This window comes from Arvicanthis niloticus, chromosome 7 (genome assembly GCF_011762505.2).
Source record: "Arvicanthis niloticus isolate mArvNil1 chromosome 7, mArvNil1.pat.X, whole genome shotgun sequence".
NCBI classification, from domain to species: Eukaryota; Metazoa; Chordata; class Mammalia; order Rodentia; family Muridae; genus Arvicanthis; species Arvicanthis niloticus.
Genome location: NC_047664.1, coordinates 20797975 through 20821974, shown reverse-complemented (window position 1 = coordinate 20821974; position 24000 = coordinate 20797975). Strand labels below are relative to the sequence as shown.

The window sequence follows — 24000 nt, the reverse complement described above, 5'->3', positions numbered from 1 at the left end:
TAGAAACAAAAAGTAAAAAGATGCCCCTGTTTTGCTTTTGCTTTGTAGGAATTATCTCATTTAATATACACATGTATTTAAATGATAAGAAGAGGTGGGGGTATGGTTGTGCATGCCTGAAATTCTGGCACTCAGAAGGTAGAGAAGCAGGTGAACTGCCTAAGTGTTCAGGGCTAGCCTGATCTATGTCCTAAGTTCCAGCCTAGCCTGGACTATCTAGTGAGGCCCTATCTAGGAAATCAACAACTGAATGAAACAAAGTTTGCAATGTCTCTGTGTTTTCTTCTAGCTAGATTCTGTATAATACTGAGATGAAGTGTTACTAGTCTTTAGGCATATAAATTTTATCTAGACAGATATCAAACCTTGCTACACCTAGTTCACTGTTTAATTTTCTCTTTAACCAAAATTATATTTGTAATTGAAAATTTACTTTCAGAGTTATCCAAAATTTAAAAATGCTCCTATAAATTTTATAAATTTTGCTTGAAATACAAGTTTTATTATGAAATACCAGTACAGCTTTAGGTTTTAATTGTTATTTTATAGGTATATATTATATGGAAAGGGTTGTTACTTATGGTATTGCTACAATAAATAAAAAGCTCTCGTTGTCGTAACTCTTGTACCCTTTGAGATTCCTAGGTATTAAATGATAGCTTAGTCGCTACTTGTCACAGCCACGACCGCCAATCTGTAAAGCACTATTCATTCAGAGACAGAAGTGGCACAGTCCTGTCAGATGCTTTCCCAGAGCATCTGGTGCAGGAGGCACACTGGTGTTAAGAGAGCTGGGAGAAATTAGATTCTTTAAGCAAGATGCAAAACCAAGAGTTACAGTTATTATAAATTCCCATGGTCAATTAATATGTTCAATTATAGTTTACACACTTTCTGAACTATTGAAAACTGCATTTTTATTACCTTTACTTGTTAAATTGATTATGGCAGTTGATAAGTTTAAAGTAAAAGTATTTCAGAAAATTGTCAGTCTGGCACTCTTATAGTCACTGAATACAATGTCACTACATTGTTTAAAGATTCACACAAAATGGACAGTCTTCATTTCAATCTGTGCTCCTGGGAAATATCAAATTTAAGAGTAACCTGGTGGATGTTTCCTAGGTACCTACTAGACAGCACAGAGCTTTCTAAAGGACTTTTCTGTTTGTAGTCCCATCCAAAGGGATAAAACAAACACTGTACTTTGTAGACAATACAAACAAGAATGCAGAAATGATAGCAACACTAAACTCCATTGCACAGCACAAAAATCATCATTAGGTCTCTTAGTTCTGCAGTGCTGAGGACTAGTCACCAGACCACGCTAGTGTGAGCGCACACTGCACACAAACACTCTGAGGCTCACTAAGCTACACCAAATGCTTTCTCAGAAACCACCCAGGGCATTTTTTTGTACTTAGACTTTTCTGGGTCTCCTGAAGGTGAAAACATAAAATGGGGTACTTTTAGAGTCCTGAAATGCTGCTGATAACTTTGAGTTGCAGTTTAGATAATATTAAAATTTCAAAAAACGATGAATTTTTTTAAAACAGTGAAAATACTCAAACTGTAGATAATACAAAAGTAACACCATTAAAGAGAGCCGCACTTCTTTCTAGACAAAAATTCAAGTTAAAACTTGTTCTCCTTGCTTCTGTCCCGCAGCTGTCCATCAAAAGCAGCTTTCTCCCTGCGGTCTATCAAATATTTCCCTCACAAATCAATTTTACACATGATCAGCCCATACCCCTACTGAGCTGAACCTCCCCGTTAATTAAGTGAAGAAATTACCATATATATTATATTAATGCAAACATCATTCAGCTAGTAATTCACGGCTGATCTGGATAATGGAAAGGTTGAACACCCATTAACCCAAGCCAACAAAATGGGTTGGCTGAGAAATTCTAGCAGGTCTCATGTGACTTCTCCCTCTGACTGCAGCCCTGCGGTATCTGCTATTGTAATAATTAAAATCCTCCCGGTAGATCAATACTGGAATCTCTTTATGGGAAGTGCCCTGATGGAAATGTCTCAAGGAAGCTGGGGCTGTGGAACTCTGAAAAATTCATTTTTTTTTTATCTGACAATTATCACCACTCTGCAGACTAATTCAGCAGCCCTACCCCTCTCACACTGCTTTGAATGCACTGGAGATTGACATCTTAAAAAACCTAACATCTCATTTTAACAAATAAAGGCACTATTTCCACATACAGTTTGGAATTATCAGCAATCATGAAACCACACAAAAAATTAATATACATTAAGTACTTCATCTTCTGATGGCTTCCTCTGAGTTTCAGTTATCGCTGCCTTCTCCTCATTTCCTCTCTTTGTATCTTCCTGTATTGATCTCTGTCTTTTCATCTCTTAAAAAAAGGGGAGAGGCATGTAAAATTATTATAAAGCTTGATATTTATATATTGAAATGTGGCTTTACATTATCAGCGTTTCTACATTTAATACATATACACTTACAGTTAAATACTGTTACATCATGAGACAGTTCTAAAAGCACTCCTACCTGGTCTGTTCTCAACATACTGACTGAAAGACTGGAGCTGAGTCTTTCTGACTGTAGAATCCTTGTTGAACACAACAGGGTTTCTGAAACGTTCTGTTGCTTTTTGTAATCGTTCAGTCCGGAGATCTTCCACGCCATTCTAAAAGCAAAGGGATAGATGGCACAGTAGTCCCAGATACGGAATTCTATGTCAAGCAGGTAATTTTTACCAACTTAAGATGACGCTGACTTTTCTAAGCTATTTAGAAGCATCTTAAAGCATTATAAATTGCTCAGCAGCTAGTTCTATGGCCAGTTAGAAAAAACTATGGGATACAGAGTTTAAAACATCCATGACTTCGGTGTCAGACACTACAAGCTCTTATGTCTTCTGCTGGTGATAAAAGCATCATTTGAAGCCATGTTACGTCCTACGCCCCCACAACTCTACCCCATCAGTTTGTAGTCCTACAGACTTGTATGACAAGAAGAAATAGTTTCCAATTTTATGCCCATTCAGATAACCTCTAATGCTGGGCGAGGGCTAAAAGGTAGGATTATAATACTACCCCACTGAACTGAATTTCATCAGCTATAACTTTCCAAAGCCCGATTTGTAAGTAAGCCCTTTACAGCCAAGGAAACTACAATTATCTTTTCTGGGAGCTTCCTATGTTAATACTGGTAACAAATTCAAATGGTTCTATCAACAAGAAATATCCCAGCAGACTGAGCCACTGCAGTGTGTGGAAGCTGCAGATACGAGGGGCTGTGTACCAAACAAATATTTCATTTTATACCTAATCTTTTATTATTTTTATTAAGTGTTTTGAAAGTAAATAGGGAAAGGCTAAGATGCATGACTAATAGCTAAGCCTGCTGAATGCTGAAACTGGTTATCAAAAGCTACCAAGACTTTGGCCTTCCTCTGCATTGAGACAATCAGTAATGAGGGAGCCCTCCAATGGCCCATTCTCTAGCCTCAAGGAGGCCTGGGATACAGAATCCTCAAGGGAAGGTAACAGTTTATCCTTTTCCACAAACACAGAATGCCTCATTTATAAATGTGTAAACTGCATTTTATTAAAAAAAAATAAAAACCCAAATCAATGCTGAAAGCTGCAAGAGCAGATGGGCACTGTACGCTCCTACTAAACACCATTTTCAAAACCTCCACCAAAAAGAGTCACACAAACGCAATCTGTTTAAAGGCTATGTTTTGTTGGAATAACTTTAGAAATTACTACAAAAGAGCCTTTTGCAAAACAAAAACAGTTTCATATATGTAGATAACTAACTTAGGAAAATGAAACAACTGTTTAAAATTTTCAAAGTTATTTATTACTAGGATCAACCTTATAATATCCTAACTAGGTAATTAGAATACAAATACTTCTGGCATTAACTTCTTGAAAAGTATTATTTTTTTTTACTATTATTTTAATGATTATCCAATAGTTTAAAACTTAAGTCTTTACTAATATAAACAAATGTGGCTAAAAATTTTTAGGGCTGGCAGCATGCTAAAATACCAGTGTGATTAACCAGCAAATCCCATCTTAAGAAACCTTTCTATGACTAGGAACTTCTGCCATCTTACAAATGTATTCCTCTAAACCCACTAATTCAGTTAGCCTTTTCAATCCATTGTATTATTCTTAGGCAAGCTTCATTCTGCATTAAATCCAGTGCAGAAAGCTAAATTGAACGCAAAAAAAAAAAAAAAAAAAAAAAAAAAAAAAAAAAAAAAAAAAGCCCAAAAAAACCCCACTAACCCACCACCAGCCCCAATCCAGGCTTCCTTTATTCTGAGATAGAGACAGAAAAGTCTTCTGCCTCTGCCACACACTTTCATCACCAATTACAGACAGGAGAAACAGGGAGCAATGAGGGCCATTGTTTTGGGGCTTCAAAGCTGCTCTGTCAGGGGGAGGAAATCCTTTCAGTCAGCAGGGCAATCCCCACAGTCCGCAGGTGGGTGAAAAGTTACACAGGACTGCTGTCCCCAAAGCTGGAGAAATGCTAATGACAGAATGTGAGGAGGGGAGGTGGGAGGTATGGGTGAGTGAGGACAATATAGAAGCCTGTAATAACAGCAGTGACATGCACACACATGCCATTTGGTCTAGAATGCTACAACAGATAAGAGCAACCATGGTGCACATTTCTTACAGCAGCTTAGATGCCATATTCGACCACATTGCCATCCTTAGGTATGATGGATTCTTAGAAACAACACTAACTGGTGTTCATCTAATTGGGTAAAAGGTTTATGGAGACAGAGAACATGCTAGAATTCTCGTGGCAATATTCCTCTCAGCAAAATCTGAGTTCAACAACAGCTCCTATGTCCCTCTAGTGCTAGAAGCTAAGTCAGCAGGATTTACCTTTTCTCCTTGCTCTGAGGTGTCCGTCACAGCTTTCTGTGTAGCACTGGAGAGGGAGTTGGCCACCTGTGGCTGGGCTTCTAAGAGCTTCTTCAGCCTCAAGTCCACCAACTTACTATTTTGCTCTGTTAAACAAGCAAATACTGTGAATGACAGGTAAGAGGACTGAGATACACAGGCTACCAGTTTTAAGTGACATCATAAGAATATTATTAAACTTCAAAAGACACTGGGGCTAGGACAACACACAGACTAGATACACGGAGAGCTCTTTTGCTATATACTTCACCCTCAAGATTGATCCCTTAAAAAACATAGTCAATGGGACTAAAGATAACAAAGTAATGCTATAGGTAATATTCATTATGATTACCTGAAAAACAGAAATATGTGATACACACACACATATCTGTATACATTGGACATAATAATTCAACAAATTAGATACTTAAGAGATGCTTTATTTGTCTCTTTATTTTTCGAGACTGCATCTTCCCCTATACTCCTGGCTAGCTTGGAATTCACTATTGAAAAGGCTGGGCCTGAACTTGCAGTGAGCCTCCAGCTTCTGCCTCTACCTCTAGGATACTGGGATTATAGGTGTATATGACTAATAAATCCTGACGCTTGAATTCAAATTATATTATCCCTATCATTTCCATGATTTTAGTATGTTAAAGTCACACATGCAGTAGCACCTTGAAATATGCTATTCACATGATCTCAGTAACATATACACTATCAGAATTCAGTGTTTATGTGTGTACATATATATCCAGCATCAAAATAATATATGCTTGTAATTACTTTCTACTTAAACAGCAGAAATACAATAAAAATTATCATGATTTTAGAATGCATTAAATATAGAAATAGAAAGCAACCAAACTATGGTTATAACTTTTCAAAGAAACAATTTCAAATTATCTTGCCAAGTGCATTAATTTTTAATATAAAGTCATTAAAAATACATAGAAACAAATATTTCTACTTTAAAATTCACACAAAGTGGTGTTTTTTAATAAAATGGTTGTTAAAGACATGCCAACTTTTGGTGAATGGTATTTTTCATAAAGATTAATAACTTTTCTAATTATAATACTCTTAATAAATGTCATTATCATTACTTCCATGCAAATTTTTCAGTTTATACTGCCAGGCTTCTTTTTTAAACAATATCAGATGAACTATGGTCAAACCAAGATAAAGATTGAACAATTTATTATTAAAACATTATGACTTTTATATACATATTGATAAAGCAATTTTGGAGAAAATAAAGCAGGATAAAGATCATACTATGTTCTGTGTGCCTCCAGACTCCAGGCTGCACGCCTATTTCTTATTATCATAAACCACAGCTATGTATTGGGAAGCCTGTGTCCGCATGTGCCTACACTTACTGGCATGCTGAAGAGCTGCATTGATTATGGGGAAGTTGGTAATCCCAGCAGTTAGGAGGCTGATGCAGGAGGATTACCAGTTCTAGGGTAGACTAGGCTATCACAGTGAGTTCCAGACTAGCTGGAGCTATGGTGAGAGTCTATCTCAAATGAAGCAAAACATCAATACCAAATAGGAGACAGAGACATGCTTTCCTTTTCAGCAGTGAAGTCTCTCAAGTTTTACTTTTTATTGCTTACTTATTATTTTTTATGTATATGTGTGTGGACATGTGTGGATTTGCTTGTGTGTATGTGCATGCATGCGTGTGTCAAATACTGATACTGGATGTTTTATATTTTTGAGACTGGCTCTCTCAGTCAGTAAACCTGGCACTCACCTTCTGGGCTAGCCTGGCTGGCTGGCAAGCTCCAGTGACCTGCCTGTCTCCTGACTTCAGGTCTAGGATTACAGAAAGAGGTTTTTTTTTTTTTTTTTTTTTTTTTTTTTTTTAACCTGGGTGTTAAAGATCTGAACTTAAGAGACTCATGCTTGCACAGCAAGCATGTTCCTGAATAAACCACCTCCCTATCTCTGAGAGAATTTATTATGTTTTTCCTCAAGTACAAGAGTCAAGCTAGCCAGGCTTAAAATTTGCCAGTTTAAAAAAAAATTCTATAAAAGTTATAATAGTTAATTTCTCCACATTACCCAAGAAATGGCTAATTTTCTTATCTTTCCAATCTATTTTAAGTAAGAACATACATGTAGCTTTTACTGATTTTATAATTCCATAATCAGAAGTCTATTTTCGAGTCCTCACAAGAAAAAAATATTAAGAGTTCTCTTCCATCTCTCCTCTCTCTCTTCCCCTTGCTCAATTTCTAAGGAAGAATTTGTAGTAACCGTAAAGGGAGGACAAACAGACAGCAACACAAATATTTTCATAAAGAGAAACTGAAGATAAATTCTACTGTTTTTGAGAAAGAACTAGAAGCTGGAAAAGTGGCTCAGCAGTTAAGAATACTGGCTGCTCTTCTAAAAACCCAGGTTCGATTCCAAGCACCCACATGGAGGCACAAAACTGGCTGTAATTGCAAATCGGGGGATCTGATACCTCTTTCTGGCCTCCAAAAGCACTAGGGACAGACTTGGTGCACAGACAGACATACCTGCAAGAAGAGCACCTGTAAACATGAAAATAAAATAAAATAAAATAAAATAAAAAAGGTTTCTTAAAAATGAACTAAAAGGTGGTTTTAGTTTTGAGCTAAACATTTAAAATCCTTTCTCTATTTCTTGAAGAACTTTAAGTACACTGGCTGCTGTGTAGAAATCATATATCTTAATACTGAGTCCTGAAGGAGATGCTGACAAAGGCCATGAGTTTTCTCAACTGCTGCTGTGGTTAAAAAGGCCCTGGATTGTTTTCAGGGGAAGCAGTAGCTGGAGGTCGGGGAGACAAAGCAGGTCAGACTGCAGGGAGGAGCAAGGCTGTGTCCTCCTGCATCATCATCAGGGAAGACACTCACTAGGCTTTACTCCTTATTCAGAGTCTTTACTGCCGTGAGAGTTCAACTCGAAAACCGTTTCTGGAGCACTCAGGTAGATGAAACTCTGGATTGCGACCTGCTGCTACTTATGGAGGTGAGGCACACAGAATGCACACCCAAAAGCATTTTTATATTTTAAAAGGTGAGTTGCAGTGTGACTCACTGACATGACATAAGGTGTGACATTAATCTGACTGTAGGCTAAACAAGGAGTTTTCAGAGTGGCCTACTCTAACCAATTGTTCAGCATATGTGAAACAGTAATAATATTGAAAGCAAGCAAAAAACAAAACAAAACAAAACCCTGCAAAATAACTCAGTAAGACTAGAGAAAGATCTCACAGGATAGCCCAGGTTGGCCTCAAACTTACTATACAGTCCAGGCTAGCCTGGAACTTACTCATTATCCTCCTGCCTCAGCCTTATGAACCAATATACCCAATACTACCATTAGTAATTCTAAACAAGTGAGTCTGACTTATGGATTTAGATTTGATCTGAATTATTCCATAGTTATTCCACATGTAGTATACAGTAGCACATCAAAACACTGAGGCAGTGAGGAAGCCACTCATTGAATGCCTATAAACTGAAACTTAGAGTGATTATTAGTAATAAAAGAACTTATGTCATAATTTACTACACCAATGTTAAGTTATTTGAACATTCAAATGAAAACAAAATAACATGAACACTTATGGAAGGTGGAGTTGACTAATTAGTGAGGGCATAAAATGTAAAAAGACTACAAAAAATAAATTATTATTGATGATCTAAAAATGTAACCATAAAGTCTGCCATGCAATAGGACACAAAACATTTATAATTTGGAATTACCGGGAGTATCAAGGTCACTTTCTACATTAGTTAGGTCATCTCCACCTCCTACAACAAAGCCTCCAGGAATGTCCTCGTTAGTATCTATCTCAATATTATCATTTTCATCTGTAAGAACATGTAGCAATAATGTTAGTATATCATTCATATTTTATACCCATTGTCCTCAATTCTAAAGAAGAAAAACAAATATTTCAATGACAGTTACTCTGAAGTCTGACAAGGATGAAGCAAGTTGAGAACTGGGCTGTAAGTGACTTTTCACTAGTGGATTAACAGTTATAGTTTACATTCTTATGTTAAAGCTCAATTATCACATCAAAGCAGATACAGAGGTTTGGACAATTTGCCACCTGCTGTCTCTGAATCACTGAACTCATTAAGTCTCTGTGTTTTACTATATCATCTACTAATAATCACTAATGCACTAAAATATGGAAATAAAGTTGACTTACTGAAAAACCTCTGAAACTCCCGAGTTTCCTTTTATCATTCATTAGATAGGACTGTTTAGGCACACCCTGTTTGTTGGGCTTCCCAAGTAGCCACCAAGTATGCTACTGACAGTTAACATTAAACAGGTTCTCAGCTACTGTATAAGGCACTTAGAAGAAAACAAAACAGACAAACAAGCAAAGGACCAAGAAGAGCCTCTCCTGGTGCAGGAGAAGGCAGGTCCAGACACTCTTTGCTGCTTTTAGAGCGGACTCTCAAGCAGGGCGACATTACTCTAGCACAATCAGCTGACAGTTCCTTCTCATCAACTACGCCCAGCACAGCTATTTCGCTCATTTCCTGAAGGTGAACACCTTAACTTCACGGTCCTCAAAACTTCTCAAAATAATTCTGTAGCTTAGCAAATGAATTAGCAAATACTCCCAAGGTAGTCAAACACTTCTGCAGTAATCTGTGGCAGAGACATTAACTATTAATGGTTTCAGGACAACTAGCTATACTTGGCTGCTGTCAATCAATTGCATTAATTATTGCTAACCACAATTAATCTAAAGCCAAAGTACGGAATGCAGCATTCATTCTTTTACTCAAAAACAAAACAAACTGTATCAGTGGTTCTCAACTCCATTGAGATCTATCAGCTATCCACATTATGATTTGTAATAGTAGCAAAATTATAGTTACAAAATAGTAACAGAATAATTTTATGGTGGTGTGGGAGTCAGCTATAACAGGAGGAACTGTATTAAAGGTCACAGCCTGGAAGGTTGAGAAACTCTGATCTATAGTGTTCTGTTAGGGAACTTGCAAAACACTGTGCTAGACCCTGAGGAGATAAGTTTTTATAAGACATTTATTCTACACAGAACAAACCTATTCAAGTAATTATAATACCATGTAGGACATGATTTATGTGGTAAAAATAAGGTACAGAGCAATTAAAAGGAGAGAAAGATTTCATTTTGCCAATGACACCAGGATTTCTTTCTTGGAAGTATTAACTTCAGGTTAGGTCACTGAGGAGAGGACATCACAGGCGTGAAAGCAGGAAGGGCAGGCTGTGTTCAGAGGATGCTTCCAAGTCCAGTTTGCTCAGGTATAATAACTTAAAGGGAAATAACAGAAGGTGAGGCCTGAAGGGCAGAACTGGAGATAGCCCAGCGGGGTGGAATGGGCAGCTTAAATGCTAGTTGGTTGGAACGGAGAGCTATCAAAGCACTAGCATGATCACAATGCTTCCCTAGAGTTTGTAGATTTTAGCCAAACTATCTGCTTGTAACCAACTGTGAAGGTGGTGTAGTTCACAGGCAACAGTGCTGGCACCTTAGGTCCTTTACACATCAGACGGTGTCAATATGTCTCCTAAGAATGGTTCTTGAGTAGATGTTCATATCCTTCTGTGAGAGAAACAGTAACATTGGCATCACTGCACGGACTGTGATGCTGATGCTGGCCTGGCTGTGGAGAACTGTAGAGACTAGAAAAGCTGCAGGTGGGGGACTCTGTGACCTGAAGAATCAGAAGGGAGAGCCTAATGTAGAGGAGCTCTAACAGGACTCACACCTGACTGAATACAAGGTTATGGGGAAGGAGTGAGGTGAGGAGAACAGTTCACTCAAGCTCGGACAATGGGTTTGCTGTGGGAAGTGGCAAGGAGCAGGAATGAGGAGGGCTATGGGTACCTGTAAGTTGCCAAGTCCTGTCTTGTGTTAAACAGGTGCCATGTGTTCTCTCCAGGAAGAAAATGACTTCCATTTATATTACCACTCACGAATAATCTAGATGGATTAACTCAGTGTTTATATTTGTATTGTTAGACTTATATAAAATGATTACTATCTGGGAAAACAAACATAAAAACTGATCTATCAGCTTAGCCTATGAACCAGATTTTACTTTCCAGTCACTAATTGGTTTTGAAATGAACTTTAAATTCTTTTCAGCAGTTACAACATCCCAGCAGCTGGGAAACTTTAATGCATTCTAACAGAACTCAAGTACATGTTTACGTGTATGTGTGCACACATGCATGTGTGTACCGAAAGATACTGTATTTATATTTATGTATCCACACATACATTGATCAATATAGTTGTCTTCATGGTTAACCATGGAAAATCTAGCAGGTGAGCAGGGCAGAACTGATGGCAGAGATCCGCTGCTTGACTGAGAGCGAGCACAGGATGGCCTGTGCTCTGTGTGCAGGAGAACTGAGTATCAGCTATGCAACAGAACATAAAGATGTGTGCTGACTGGCTCTGCACAGCCCTGACACTGCACTACCACAGCATAGCAATATAACCAATCCTATATGCTTTCCTCACAGGTAAATGAAATCAGGATATCTGGTGACAACATAAAAGGAATATGTACAATGCCAAGAAAAGAGACCCAGGCTGTCATTAAAAATATATTCAGAAAAATAGAAGATTCAGAAAGAAGTTTCTCACTTAACCTTTCTGTTTTATTTTCTTTTTAATTCTCAACCAAGATCTTCATAAAATTCAGACCTTTCAAAGTTCTATAGAGACCAAACAAAAGAAAGTGCAATTCAAGTATTATAATCCTAAAAGAAGAAGAAAATAAAAATCACTGAAAATCTTTAAGATTTTATTTTGGTCCAACACATTTAGTGATTCACACTATCCTATGTTACCACGGGAACCGGATTCCCATAATTCCATGTGAACTTTGGTTGTGCTATGTAAGGATCAGCAAACTGCCAGCCAGGAGCAGAACCTGCCCCATCAGAAACACGATGCCTGTTCACTCACATATATATATAAAACTCAAGGCTGCTTTCAGACTGTGCGGGCGGAGTGCAGCTGCTTTGGAGGAGCCCAGGTGGTATTTACTCTGGACACATTAAGAAGTTGTCTGACTTAGACGAGCAGTGGAGCTGCTGGACAGGTAGGTGCGGATATATGAGTGTTTGAATTTCAGGAAGACTCTCACAACTCTACCTTTTCCTAAAGGTCTCTCCAACTCACAGCTTACATGAGATCAGGGCAGGTGAGGGAAGTCAGACTTACATCTGCTCCTTCATGGACACAGACCGAGACTCACTCCTAAGGTCAGAGAACAGGCACACTCACTCCACTTGTCTCAGGTCAGTCTGAATCCTTTCTGTTTTTGTAGTAATGTTCACAAATTGCCAAGTTATAGAGTCATGGTGTTCACCCATGAATTGGTAAAGAAATATTCATAGAGTCAACAGAACAGTACAGAACCACAAAAACAGGAGAATCCCACCATTTCTCACCATGGATGGAAGTAGGATCAGTATGCTATGTGGAACAAGCCAGCCAGCCAGCCAGGCAAGAACTATTGCTCGGCTGTGACACTTCCATACAGACTGAAGATGATCAGACAGAAGAGAACAGCATCAACCTTGCCCTTATTCCTCCATTCACCTTGTTCACTGCAGTTATTTTGACTGTGACGTGATGTCAAGTCCAGGTCTTTGCTTTCCCCGACTGTAGGAAGAGCTCCAGTCATGGGCTGCAACCCTGAAAAAATACTTGCCTATTTTTTTTTTTTTTTTAATTTCTCATCTGAGGAGAGGGTTGATAGCGTAACAGTTTGTTTTATTTATTCCACATGTGTATGCCTGTGTGTGTTAGTCACAATGGCTGACAAATACTGTACCACTGAACTACATCTGAAGCCCTCAACGTGGGCTGTATCACAAAGACAGCAGCAGCTGCATAGGTAGCCAACGTATCCTGGGCCGTTAACTACAGCTTTTTCTTAGCAGCATCCTTAACACTGCCGTCTTACAACAGTAAGCTTCTACGTAAGGAACCAATTAAAAAGTCATAGCAGTAAGTTCTAGTTTACTTTGCAGAAACTGACTGTGGAACTGGTGAGACTCTTCCTTCGCTCCAGCTCTCTATGGTTTATCTGAGCCCTCATTCACCTGCTCTTGAGGGAGATAATGTTCTAAGGTTAACTAAAGACAAGTACCTGACACCTTTATTACATAATTTTATTAGATAAATAGATCACACATCTTTGATGTAAACAGCTCACAGGCCTCTTGGATGTACTCCTAGTAAAAGTGCAGTTTCAAATTAAGGATGCCAAAACGGAGCACTGAGAGGCAAAATGAAAATTCTTTATTTTATACGGTCCTAGTCTCAACACTGAGCTTAGAGTAATGTGCAATACTGAAGATGACTGTCTCAGAGTCAGGACAACAGAACTGACCTAAAGAAAACTGATACGAACATAGTAATGACTCTTACATATTGAGATATGAAAAGTCTCATTGCAGCCAAGGCCTGATGTCCTACCTCCTGATGCTGGGGTTACTAGTATATATCACCACACCTTGCCAAAACTACATCACAAAATTTTATCACATTTTATGTGTGTGCATGGGAGGTAGGGGGACGACTGTACCATAGACCACATGTGGAGGTCATAGGCCAAAGTTTTACACTTTGACATTAAGATTACACTTTGAGTTTAAGATTCTTTAACTTACACCATGAATTTAGGTGAGCAGGCATGGTGGAAAGTCCTTTCACTAACTGAGCCATCTCACCAGCACAAACATACCACTTAAAAGATCTCATTGAAGGGGAAAGCTGGGGCTGGTGGAAAGCTTAACGGCAAATGCATGCTTAGCACGCACAAGCCCCGGGTTCCATCTCCAACACAAAACCAGACCACATTTCCCATGGAAGAGCTCACCACTAGCAAATCCTACAGTCTAGACACTAAGGACTTGATTGTATCTCACCTACTTTTCCAACAACAAGGCATCGAGGGATACCATAAACCTAAAAATTATAATCTCCACCTCTTCCTCTCCCTTCCTCCCCACCCCACCCCCAGCCTCCTTTGTCTTCTTCTTTTTGAAACAGGGTCTGGCTATACAGCCAAGGCCAGCCTCCAGCTTGAAAACATCCCTGCCTCAGCCAAGATTACGGGCTTATGCTCTATGTCCAAGCTGAAGATGATGCTTGCATTAAAAATTAAGGCACAAATTGACCTGGAAAAAATAACATTTATCTTCTGATTTACTATATTTCCCTTGGCTTAAGACAAACAAACTACCCATATCAATAGGCTGGAAAGTTTATGGTTTTATGTAACATTTTGAAGTAAGAATAAGAAGTCCTAAAAGGTCTGTTGAAGATTTCTGGGTTCTCTGTAGAATGTGCGACAAGATTCTTTAGCTCACCTCCAGATGCCTTTGACCTTTCTTTCAACTTTTCTGCAGCCATTTCACCATAGCTGGGAAGTTCTGACATCTTCACTCCGCATCGAGCTTCTGCTATTAGCTGACGAGCCCTCTCTCTCAGCTGCCGGCGTCTCTCTTCATCTTGCTGCTAAGATATATTGAACAGTTGCCAACTCAGTAATTGACAGAAATGCAATTTCATTTTCAATCTGATCATCGTGATAGTAACTGGTTACAGCGTGGTGCTTGGCCCCACATTACAAACAGGATGCTCTGCATCAGCTGGATGTCACACCATTTTTAAAAGACATCTTAGAATCAGTTTTTAAAAACAGTTAAAAATCATTGTATTAAAATGTCCATCACAAATTTAAATTAAAGAATGTTTGGCAACACACACTATTAAAGAAAAGGCAGAAATTATTAATAAAAAATAGACTTGGAGAAGAAAGTCCCAATAATCAGAATAAAATTTTGATTAATAATTTATTTTTTTAGGAATAAAATTTAATTTGCTATTTTCTAATAAAGGTACTAATAAGCACTGTCTAAAAGTCGCCTTGATACTATAAAATACAGCAATCCAACTTAGATCAAGTACAGGAATGGTATTTTTCCATGGAAGAAGAGTGAAGAGAGTAGGCCAGTTAACAGTTCTAACTTAAAAAATGCCAACAATAACAGAATTCTTTTTTTTTTTTTTTTGCTACATCTCCTCCAGAGGCAAAATAAGGAAAAGAGCTGATAATGTCTAATGAAGTTTTGAATTTAAAATTACTAAAACCTGCAACAAATAGGTACTTGTTGACTACTTAAAAGGGGTTATTAAGAATTGTAAGCATGGGCACAAAAGATAGCTCAGCAGTTACGAGAAGACCCTAAGCTGCTATGAAGACTTGAGATCTGATTCCAGACCCATGTAAAAAGCCAGGTGCAATCTCCCTGTACAACTGCACCCCAGCACCGTGAAAGCATGGAGACTGGGGGACTGCACCCCAGCACTGTGAAAGCATGAAGACTGGGGGACTGCACCCCAGCACTGTGAAAGCATGGAGACTGGGGGACTGCACCCCAGCACCGTGAAAGCATGGAGACTGGGGGACTGCACCCCAGCACTGTGAAAGCATGGAGACTGGGGAACTGCACCCCAGCACCGTGAAAGCATGGAGACTGGGGAACTGCACCCCAGCACTGTGAAAGCATGGAGACTGGGGAACTGCACCCCAGCACTGTGAAAGCATGGAGACTGGGGACTGCTGACACTTTCTAGGTCCAGGTTCCAAGGTGGAGAATGATAGAATACATCTGAAGCCTTCTGCTGCATGCACACATGCATGTGTGCACGCACACACACACACACACACACACACACACACGAGAGAGAGAGAGAGAGAGAGAGAGAGAGAGAGAGAGAGAGAGAGAGAGAGAGAGAAAGCGCCAATACAATGGGAAATTGCCTGGTAAGCTTGAAAGTTTATAAGAACAAGATAAATTCTACAATCAGCTGGCTCCAGTGTCTTCACGGGTCTCTCTTCCCTAGCATTTCCTAACCTCCATAAAACATGTGCATACTAAATATTCAATAGCCGAGGCTTGGAATATACCATCTCCTCTTCCTGGACCATGGTTCTCATATCATTTAACATCTACTGAGTCTTCAAGATCCAGCCTAAGCCACTCAGCCTCCTCTGACATCCCGATCTCTTCACTGGTGGGACCTTGTGCTCCTCCTCAGCCAGCGCACTGTCCTGTGTGTGTGACAGTCACTGGTATGGACTGTCAGCTTGCTAGCATCTAGAACCACCTGGAAGCTGAGCCTCTGGGCATTGCCATGAGAGACTATTGACTGCATTAGCTGAGGTTGAGAGAGAGACCCACTGGATGGTGCCATTCATGCCTGGGAGGTCTTGGACTAGGGAGTGAAGAAAAGGAGTTGAGCAGCATGCAAGCATTCATTGTTCTCTTTGCCCTGAGGCTGTAATGTGACCAGTGACTTTAGGTTCCAGTTGCCTGGATTTTCCCAGTCATGAACTATACTTCATCTGTGAACTGAAATAAAGCCTTTCTCCTTTGAGTTGCTCTTATCCAAGTATTTTACACAACAATAGGAAAAAAGAACAAAAGAAAAAAAAACACCACAAAACTAAGACACACATGTAAACATTCTTTAAAGCAGTATTTCATTATAACTTTTGAAACAACAGTTTTGGCTGGGGGCGGGGCAGACTTTGGAGTTGCACCTGCATGAGTGGAATTGACAGACTGAGATAGTCTGGTTCTGGCAACTGCTGCGAGTGAGTCGAGGAGGAGGAAAGTACAATACAGCAGTAAAGACCAGAAGGCTGACCCAAGGAACCATGCCCCAACCCGGAAGCAGCAGGAACCACCAACGGTGGCTTGAAATGTTGGCTTTTTTATGTTGTTTGTTTTTATATACATGCTTTCTAAAGTTTAGAGGAATAAAATATTAATCTAGCAACAGTGAAAAATATAAGTTAACACAAGGAACTGGAAGGACGTAAATGAGCAGGTTTATGGACAGCCTAACGAACCTATATGTTTTTATAAGAATGTTCAGAGCCGGGCAGTGGTGGCACACGCCTTTAATCCCAGCACTTGGGAGGCAGAGGCAGGCGGATTTCTGAGTTCGAGGCCAGCCTGGTCTACAGAGTGAGTTCCAGGACAGCCAAGGCTACACAGAGAAACCCTGTCTCAAAAAACCAAAAAAAAAAAAAAAAAAAAAAAAATGTTCAGAAAGAGGAAGTAATAGGGAATATAGGGAATAGGTAAAAGAGATGCAAGAAACTATCTGAGAATCAACTTCTATCCCAATTTTTCGTTAGAGGTGTAGATGTAAGGAAGGAAAGTATGACTTAGTTAAAATGGAATGGAACCACAACTATGGACTTATGATAAACAGGAAACTAACAGAAGCCATAAGGACCCAACATCTGGGTTAAGAGACAGGAGGATTGAAGAGGCAACAGGATGTCTGAGTGCCTTGTAGTGGTGAGCTGGGAAGCTGGTCTGAAGCTATGGTTTGAGGTAAAGCCAGGACCACAGGGCTGAAGGATGAATATGTGGAAGCCTGAAGAGGAATAAGGAGGCCATTGAGTGAAACGTGGAGAACCCTGGTACTTATGTAAGGGGGTGTGGCAGAAGAGAGAATCAAAGCAGAAGAGGCTTTCAAGAAAAGGCACTCAAGAGGCAGGAGGATTTCTGTGAGTTCAAGACCAGTCAGGGCTAAATAGAGAAACTCATCTCAAAAACAAACAAAAACAACCTATTACTGTGAAAGTCAGAAGTTACTCAGAAAATCTGAGAGGTGCAATCAGGCTTGGCAGACAGGGAAGAAACGAGAGAGGTGAAACTCAAATCTGGGTACTTTAAAAGTCATTTTTTTTTTTTTTTTTTTTTTTGAGGTAGCTAAAGAAACAAAACAGACAAACAAAAAAAAAAAATCCCAAGTGATTTTTGGCATCATCAAAATCAATAAGACTAGATTAATAGATGTGTCAGGTAGGCCTAGGGGCACACTCTCAAGTTCTTGGTAGGCAAATTGGCACACTTCCAACTACCAAAACCAACAGTGAGTACAATGAGTTGAGTCAATAAAATCACATAAATAAATGAGAACTGGAGTTCAGTATGATGGTAGAACGTTAAGTATCATAACTCATGAAACCTGTGAGCACAGTCAGAGGACGCATAAAGAAAATGTGTGTAAGTCAAAGATTAGAGATCTTTAATCAAGAGGTTGGGCTTCTGGTCACTAACACTAGGTCAATCACACATCATCTGTGCTTTGATAGGAAACATATTGTGTACATACTATGTACTACACTGTATCCCAAGTGCTAATGCAGATTCACTAAGTGTTTATAATTTCCATCTTATCCATAAACTCAGGGCACAGAAGAACAGACTAAACAACACAGCCAGAAAGCAGCACCCAAACCAACCTCCACAACTACACAACTCCATATTATCTTAGACACATCAAGGGGAGAGACTGTCGAGTGACTCAGAGAAATGTGAATCTGATCAGTGTTCAAAGGAACTGCTACAGTGGAGTCTTCAGAGCTCAGCATGTGCAGTGTAGCTACTTGAGGATGCTTACAGCTATAGTTGAAGCACTTGGGAGGCAGAGGCAGGAGGATTTTGAATTTGAGGTAAGCTTCGATGATTATACGGCAAGACCCTCACTTGAAACAAGAACAGCCTGAAAGCAGTCCTTTATTTTAGTTTTCTACACTGTAAACAAAGTGTGTCTGTAGAAAACACGATGTTAGCATAACTGTAGAGATGGGACTTCTTGGCATAGGGTAGTGAGACAGTGAGAGAGCTCTGATACTCCAGAGATGGTTTCTTAGTCTCTGGAAACAAGCACATATGTGACGTGCAGAGTAAGAATGAAGACGTAAAGATAACATACAAAAAATCTTTCACTCATTGTCCGTCTTTCTGGACTTTGAGTATACAGCATGAATAAATGAAGATGAGGTTTGATGGTACTTTAATGACAGTTGCTATAGTTCTTGAGCTTTCATGGGCTAAGCACTTTATAGCCATTATCTCATTGAATTCTTATACCCTACCCCTTTCAACTAGTAACAACAGACTGCAAGTCCAAACGCCACACAGCCAAACATCCAACAATTCAACCCATGTCTGTCTGACTCCACAGCCCTTCCTCTTACCTATTAAATTATATGATCCCAAAATGTCAAGTTAAAAAACAGATGCTATGGCTGACATCTATAATCCCAGAATCTGGGAGATGGATGCAAGAGAATCAGGAATTAAAGGCAGCCTTAGTTAACAGGAATTCTAGGCTAGCCTGGTCTACAATGATACAAAAGTAAACAGAAACAGAATCAAGAGGCAGGTGAGATGGCTCAGTGCGTAAGAACACTTGAGTTGGGTGGCTGAAATCCACACGGTGGACAGAACGTCCCTCTTTCTGACTTAGTTGCCTTCTGACCTCCACAAGCTGTGGCATGGTACACCAATAAACAAAGCCATTAAAAGAAAAACCAAAACAAACCCCAAAAGATCAAGTTACATGACCAGCTGAACAAGAAACAGCCTTTACTAACCCTGCATCCTTCAACTTAAGGAGAATGGGAACATTAATAAAAACCATGATTTGATATGCCGAAGGCATCAAGATTTAAGCCAATTTCACTGCATGAATAGTAACTTCTTATGGAATTAGGATATGATGATTCACACTAAGATGAAGTAGTCCTTCGTCATTTTAACTGGTTTAAAATAAATGATTCTGCTTTCCCAGTACAAATTGGAACCTATTTTCTTTCTCAACAAGCTACAACCTCCCAAATGTGGGCTCAGAGTTCACTAAGAGTGTGCGCTAAAGTAGGCAACCATTAATAAAAACAACTCTGAACACTAGTCACCATGCTTTAGCAATTTCTATGTAAATTATTTATTTGTACTTATTTACCCTTCATTGTTCCCCACACAATAGAAAAATGCAAATGAACAAATCAGAATGCAGCCCTAATGGGACTCTGTGTTTAGAACCATTAGCCCAGAGGTGTGCTGTAATTCAATTCTCAAGTAGCAAGATTTAGCCTCATTAACAGGCGGCAAGGGCAGGTTACAACTCATAAAACCCTACAGTAAACAAAGTTTATAGACACAGCGTAAAATCTTGAGCCTGATTGACAGAGTTCTAGTTCCCTATCAGATTGCCTTAATTTACTTTTCCACTAATGTCCTTATACCACAGAGACGATTTTGCCTGGACCCACACAGCTCTCCAGTGGGATGGCATATCTTTATTGTTTGTTTTCTCACCCGCAAGAACCAACTGAGAAAATAAAAGATAACTGTTAAAATCACGGGAATGTAGCTCAGTGGTAGAGCATCTGTCTGTCTGGGAAAGGCTCGAGGTCCAATCCCTAGCACCATGCCTCCCCATACCCGCAAAAATTCATGAAGGAAAAAATTGCAATTGTATCAACTGAATGCATAAACAATTTTAGCTTAATTGGGAAGTCCTAAATTTCCAGTTTCTTTATGAAAAGATTCATTCTAAGTAAAACTATTTCATTTTTATGTAGTTTCCACTAAAAGTCAGATCATGGGAATCGGGGATATAACTCAATTATTGAATGTTTACTTCCCATGTGTGGGACCTGAGTTCTATACTCAGCACCACGCACAGCCAGTTTGTTTGGAAATATTTAAACAATAGATGGCAACAAACTCTGAGAATTTTACAATATTTACTAAAAATGGCTACACTGTTCATGTCCAAAGACAACATGATCAGAGAGTGGGGCTACCAACCACTTCATTAGTTTAGTAAAGCATTCACTGCAAACTGCTCAAGTATGTTAGTAATATTTCTGATGATGCCTGAATTTAAACACAGAAATATGTTTTTGTTATCTTTCTTTTGACTACTCTATTCACAAAATAAGACAAAGACTGACCTGCTGCCAAAGTAAATCATCAGTTAACTTGAGAAACTCTTGAGGACCGCCATCATTAAAGGGAAGCCAGTTACTTGACTGCAGAAACCTGAAAAGCTGAGAGTTACTGTTTCTAAGACATTTGCCTTTTCTGCAGAGTTAGAATGACTTAGGAGGCAGACTATGCCTTTCTAAAATGGATGTGCTACAGGGAGAAGACATGGGAGCTTATTTGGGGAGGCCTCCCTTCCCATGAGTGACATCTTACAAGTTACAGCAGCCTTTTGAGGAGACTTGGGTGTGTTTTCACAACCTGCTTGCTTTGTCTCTGCTCTGCAGAGTGCTGTGTGATAGCTACTGGCATCTTGACTGATAGAGACTGAATCTCGCTTAGATAGACCGTTTAACGTCATGCATGTTGCAAATGCCATAGTAAGAAATACATTTAGTGTGGTCTTGAGATTTCAAAGCAATAGTCTCACATAATGTCTGCTGCTAAGCATTTTTAAGACTCCATTGTTATTATTGTGATATTAAAGTTCTTGTTCTTTACAAATCAGTTCAAGTCCCCCTTTGTGATACTCAGGAAGACAGGTGATGTGAACTAATTTGTTTATACTCATTTAAAACCCCTAGGAGAGAGGCGAACGTAGTGCCGCTGTCTTCAGGGCAAGGCCAACGAGCCTGCACTTCGATGCATCAGACGGAAAATATCACACACATTAGCTGGGTCAAAGCTAATAACTTTGGACACAAGCTAAAAACATATTCAGCCTTTCCTTGCCTGTCTTGAGGCCGCGGCTTGCCGTTTTCCTTATCGCGCTGAAATGGTCTCTGATCTGCTACCGAGAGAGGCCCTAGTAAAACTTGACGAGTTACGGACAAACTCTTCTAGAATAAGTAATGTAATTCCTTGTTTCCTTTCCATAAAAATGTATTGGTATGCAATTTTTATATTTCACAGTTCACCGGCACCTAGGCGAGCTGTCTTCCAGTGCTCCAATGGTGCTGCTTTTAATTTTACCCTCCTTAGCTGTAGTAATTAAAGTGATCCGGGCAGCGGCACCCAGCAGCCCCGACGCAGCCACAGCCCCCTAGCAGATTCTGCGTTTAGGGGGAAGGAGGAAAGACTAGTCTCATTTCACAGAGAACAAGAAAATCAAGCTTCCCCAGCCCCCCCCCCCCCTTACCCACTTGTTCTCTCAGCTGCCTTCAGATCTTAAGAATCAAATAAAAATGGCTGCTATGGGGGGTCCTTTTTAGTCTTGCCGCAAATGTCACAGAAAGACATTACTTTAGGCCAAAAATGTGCCATGGATTTGTGAAAGTGAATTAGAACAAGAGAAACCGTCAGTGTAGTTTCTAAGGTCATTACCCACCCAAAGGTGTCTTTTACAACAGGAAATAGTTTTATTCAGACACTTGAAAAATATATACAAGAAGTCCTTCTGCTTAAGAAACATGTGTCTATTATATTCTCACTAAATACGCTTTAAAAAAATTAAATATAATTTGTATTCTTATTCCATAATAAATTTTGTAACAGAACAATTCTCTCTACCCCACCAACAAAACCCAAAGTCTGAATCTTTATCTCCCTCAACAGCAGAAAACAGTGCTTGTTTGTATTAGATATTAATTAAACTAAATAAATTTTAATATGAAAAGTTTTATGCAGTGCTTCTCAAAATGGTCTTTAGATTTCCCTAATGTTATATTGAGGTAAGAAAATAACTTGACTATTGCCTTTCATCAAGAGGCAGGAAGCTGTTATTAGCACCAAGCATGAACAAAAAAAAAAAAAAAAAAAAAAAAAAAAAAAAAAGAATTCCATGCTTGTCCAGAGGCAGGGATTACCGAAGCTCACCTATTCACCTTCTACAGAAAACAGAATAAAAAAATTACAAGGGCTTTCGAGGCCTGGGTAGACTACTATATTTCACTGCCAACTTGGTCAGGTCTTGACTGAATAAATAGGATTTAGGATAAAACATTAAAACTGTTTAGCAGATCCTTTCAGTCCATTTTAAACTTTTCTTATGCTGGTTTATAATATAAGCAGACATGCTTTAAATGACCACACCTGCTCATTTCTCTGGGGATGGCCTGATCTCTGCTTTTCTAACAAAGAAAGCAAGAGAAAAAAAATGGCCTTTCTTGTTGCAAAACAGAGTGGAAAGTCAAAAATCTTTCTCCAGTTTGCTCCATCTGGTCAGATTAAACCTTTGATCAACCTTGGGGATTACATTTATTTTTGTAGCAACCCTTAAGTTTTGAGCTTGTTTAATAAACATGGGCAAAATAGTAAAAGAACATAAATTTAGATTTGGGTTCTACTTTTTAAATAGGAATAGGAAATACAAAAGGCCCAATTCAGGAAAAAACAAAAAAAACAACAAAAAAAAAAAAACAAAGCAAAAACCCAGACATGCATTGCAAGAATGTAGATTCTATTAACAGTCAACTCATGAAACTGAAAATATATATCATACTCTACAGATTTTTCATCATTTTTAGCTGTTGCACCTGTTTTCCTAAGCGGTGCAACATGCTACACACAAATGGGGAATTCTAAACATAAAAGAGCATGATTAAATTAACAGTACTAAACGAGCTTTCCTTTAAGTATCTCTGGAAGCAAGCTGGGACAGAATGTTTTATATTCTAAATCAGTAATTATTTTGTTTCACTCATTTAACTAATATTTAAGAATTCCCAGTAGCTACTATCTTTCTCTAAAAAAATAATTATTTTAGGATTATAAAAGCAATTATGTTGTGTTTTTGAAAACTTCAAACTGCATTAGCAGAACTAATGGAAATAGTTTGGGCCTCCAAAAGGAGGAGCCTTTGATAATTTAATTCCTCTTCTCTTTGTGAAACTGATAACTTCTTAGTTTAAAAAAATTATAAGAAAAAAGGAGGAATGGCTGAGTAAGTATCACCTCGTGCTATATCCAAGGCCTCTTGCTGGTTGTCTGGCTGCTCTTTTGTAGGCAAAAAGGAGCTGAACGCTCTCTGGCTCCTTAGATCTGGCCCAACAAATGCACTGCCAGTCAAGCACACGGATCTAGCTTAAAACCCAGTGTGAGCCTAAAAGAAGCCAGTCAGACTGGCACCTACTCATGCAGAAGGAGATAGATTTGTCATGACAGGCTGATTATTCAATGTAAAGAAACAGTTTAGCTTTTCTAATCTGGTACAAATACATCTTTCTCAGCAAAAAAAGTAAAAGGTCTAAC

The 24000-nt window shown here is 39.0% G+C and overlaps 1 protein-coding gene across 11 annotated transcripts in view; it reads right to left on the bottom strand.

The window, feature by feature from the left end:
• The window catches only part of Ehbp1 (EH domain binding protein 1), a 280423-nt gene that overhangs the window by 48657 nt on the left and 207766 nt on the right, over nt 1–24000 (bottom strand). For 3 of the 11 annotated variants that reach the window (XM_076938043.1, XM_076938041.1, XM_034508577.2), the window contains 4 exons: nt 14317–14464; nt 4897–5021; nt 2531–2669; nt 2278–2375 (listed from right to left, as the gene is read on the bottom strand). In XM_076938043.1, the coding sequence (XP_076794158.1) occupies nt 2278–2375; nt 2531–2669; nt 4897–5021; nt 14317–14464 (510 nt within the window). Of the gene's footprint in view, nt 1–2268; nt 2376–2530; nt 2670–4896; nt 5022–8669; nt 8778–14316; nt 14465–24000 lie in introns of all 11 variants that reach the window. The other 8 variants (XM_076938036.1, XM_076938038.1, XM_034508576.2 and 5 more) reach the window with 5 other exon arrangements.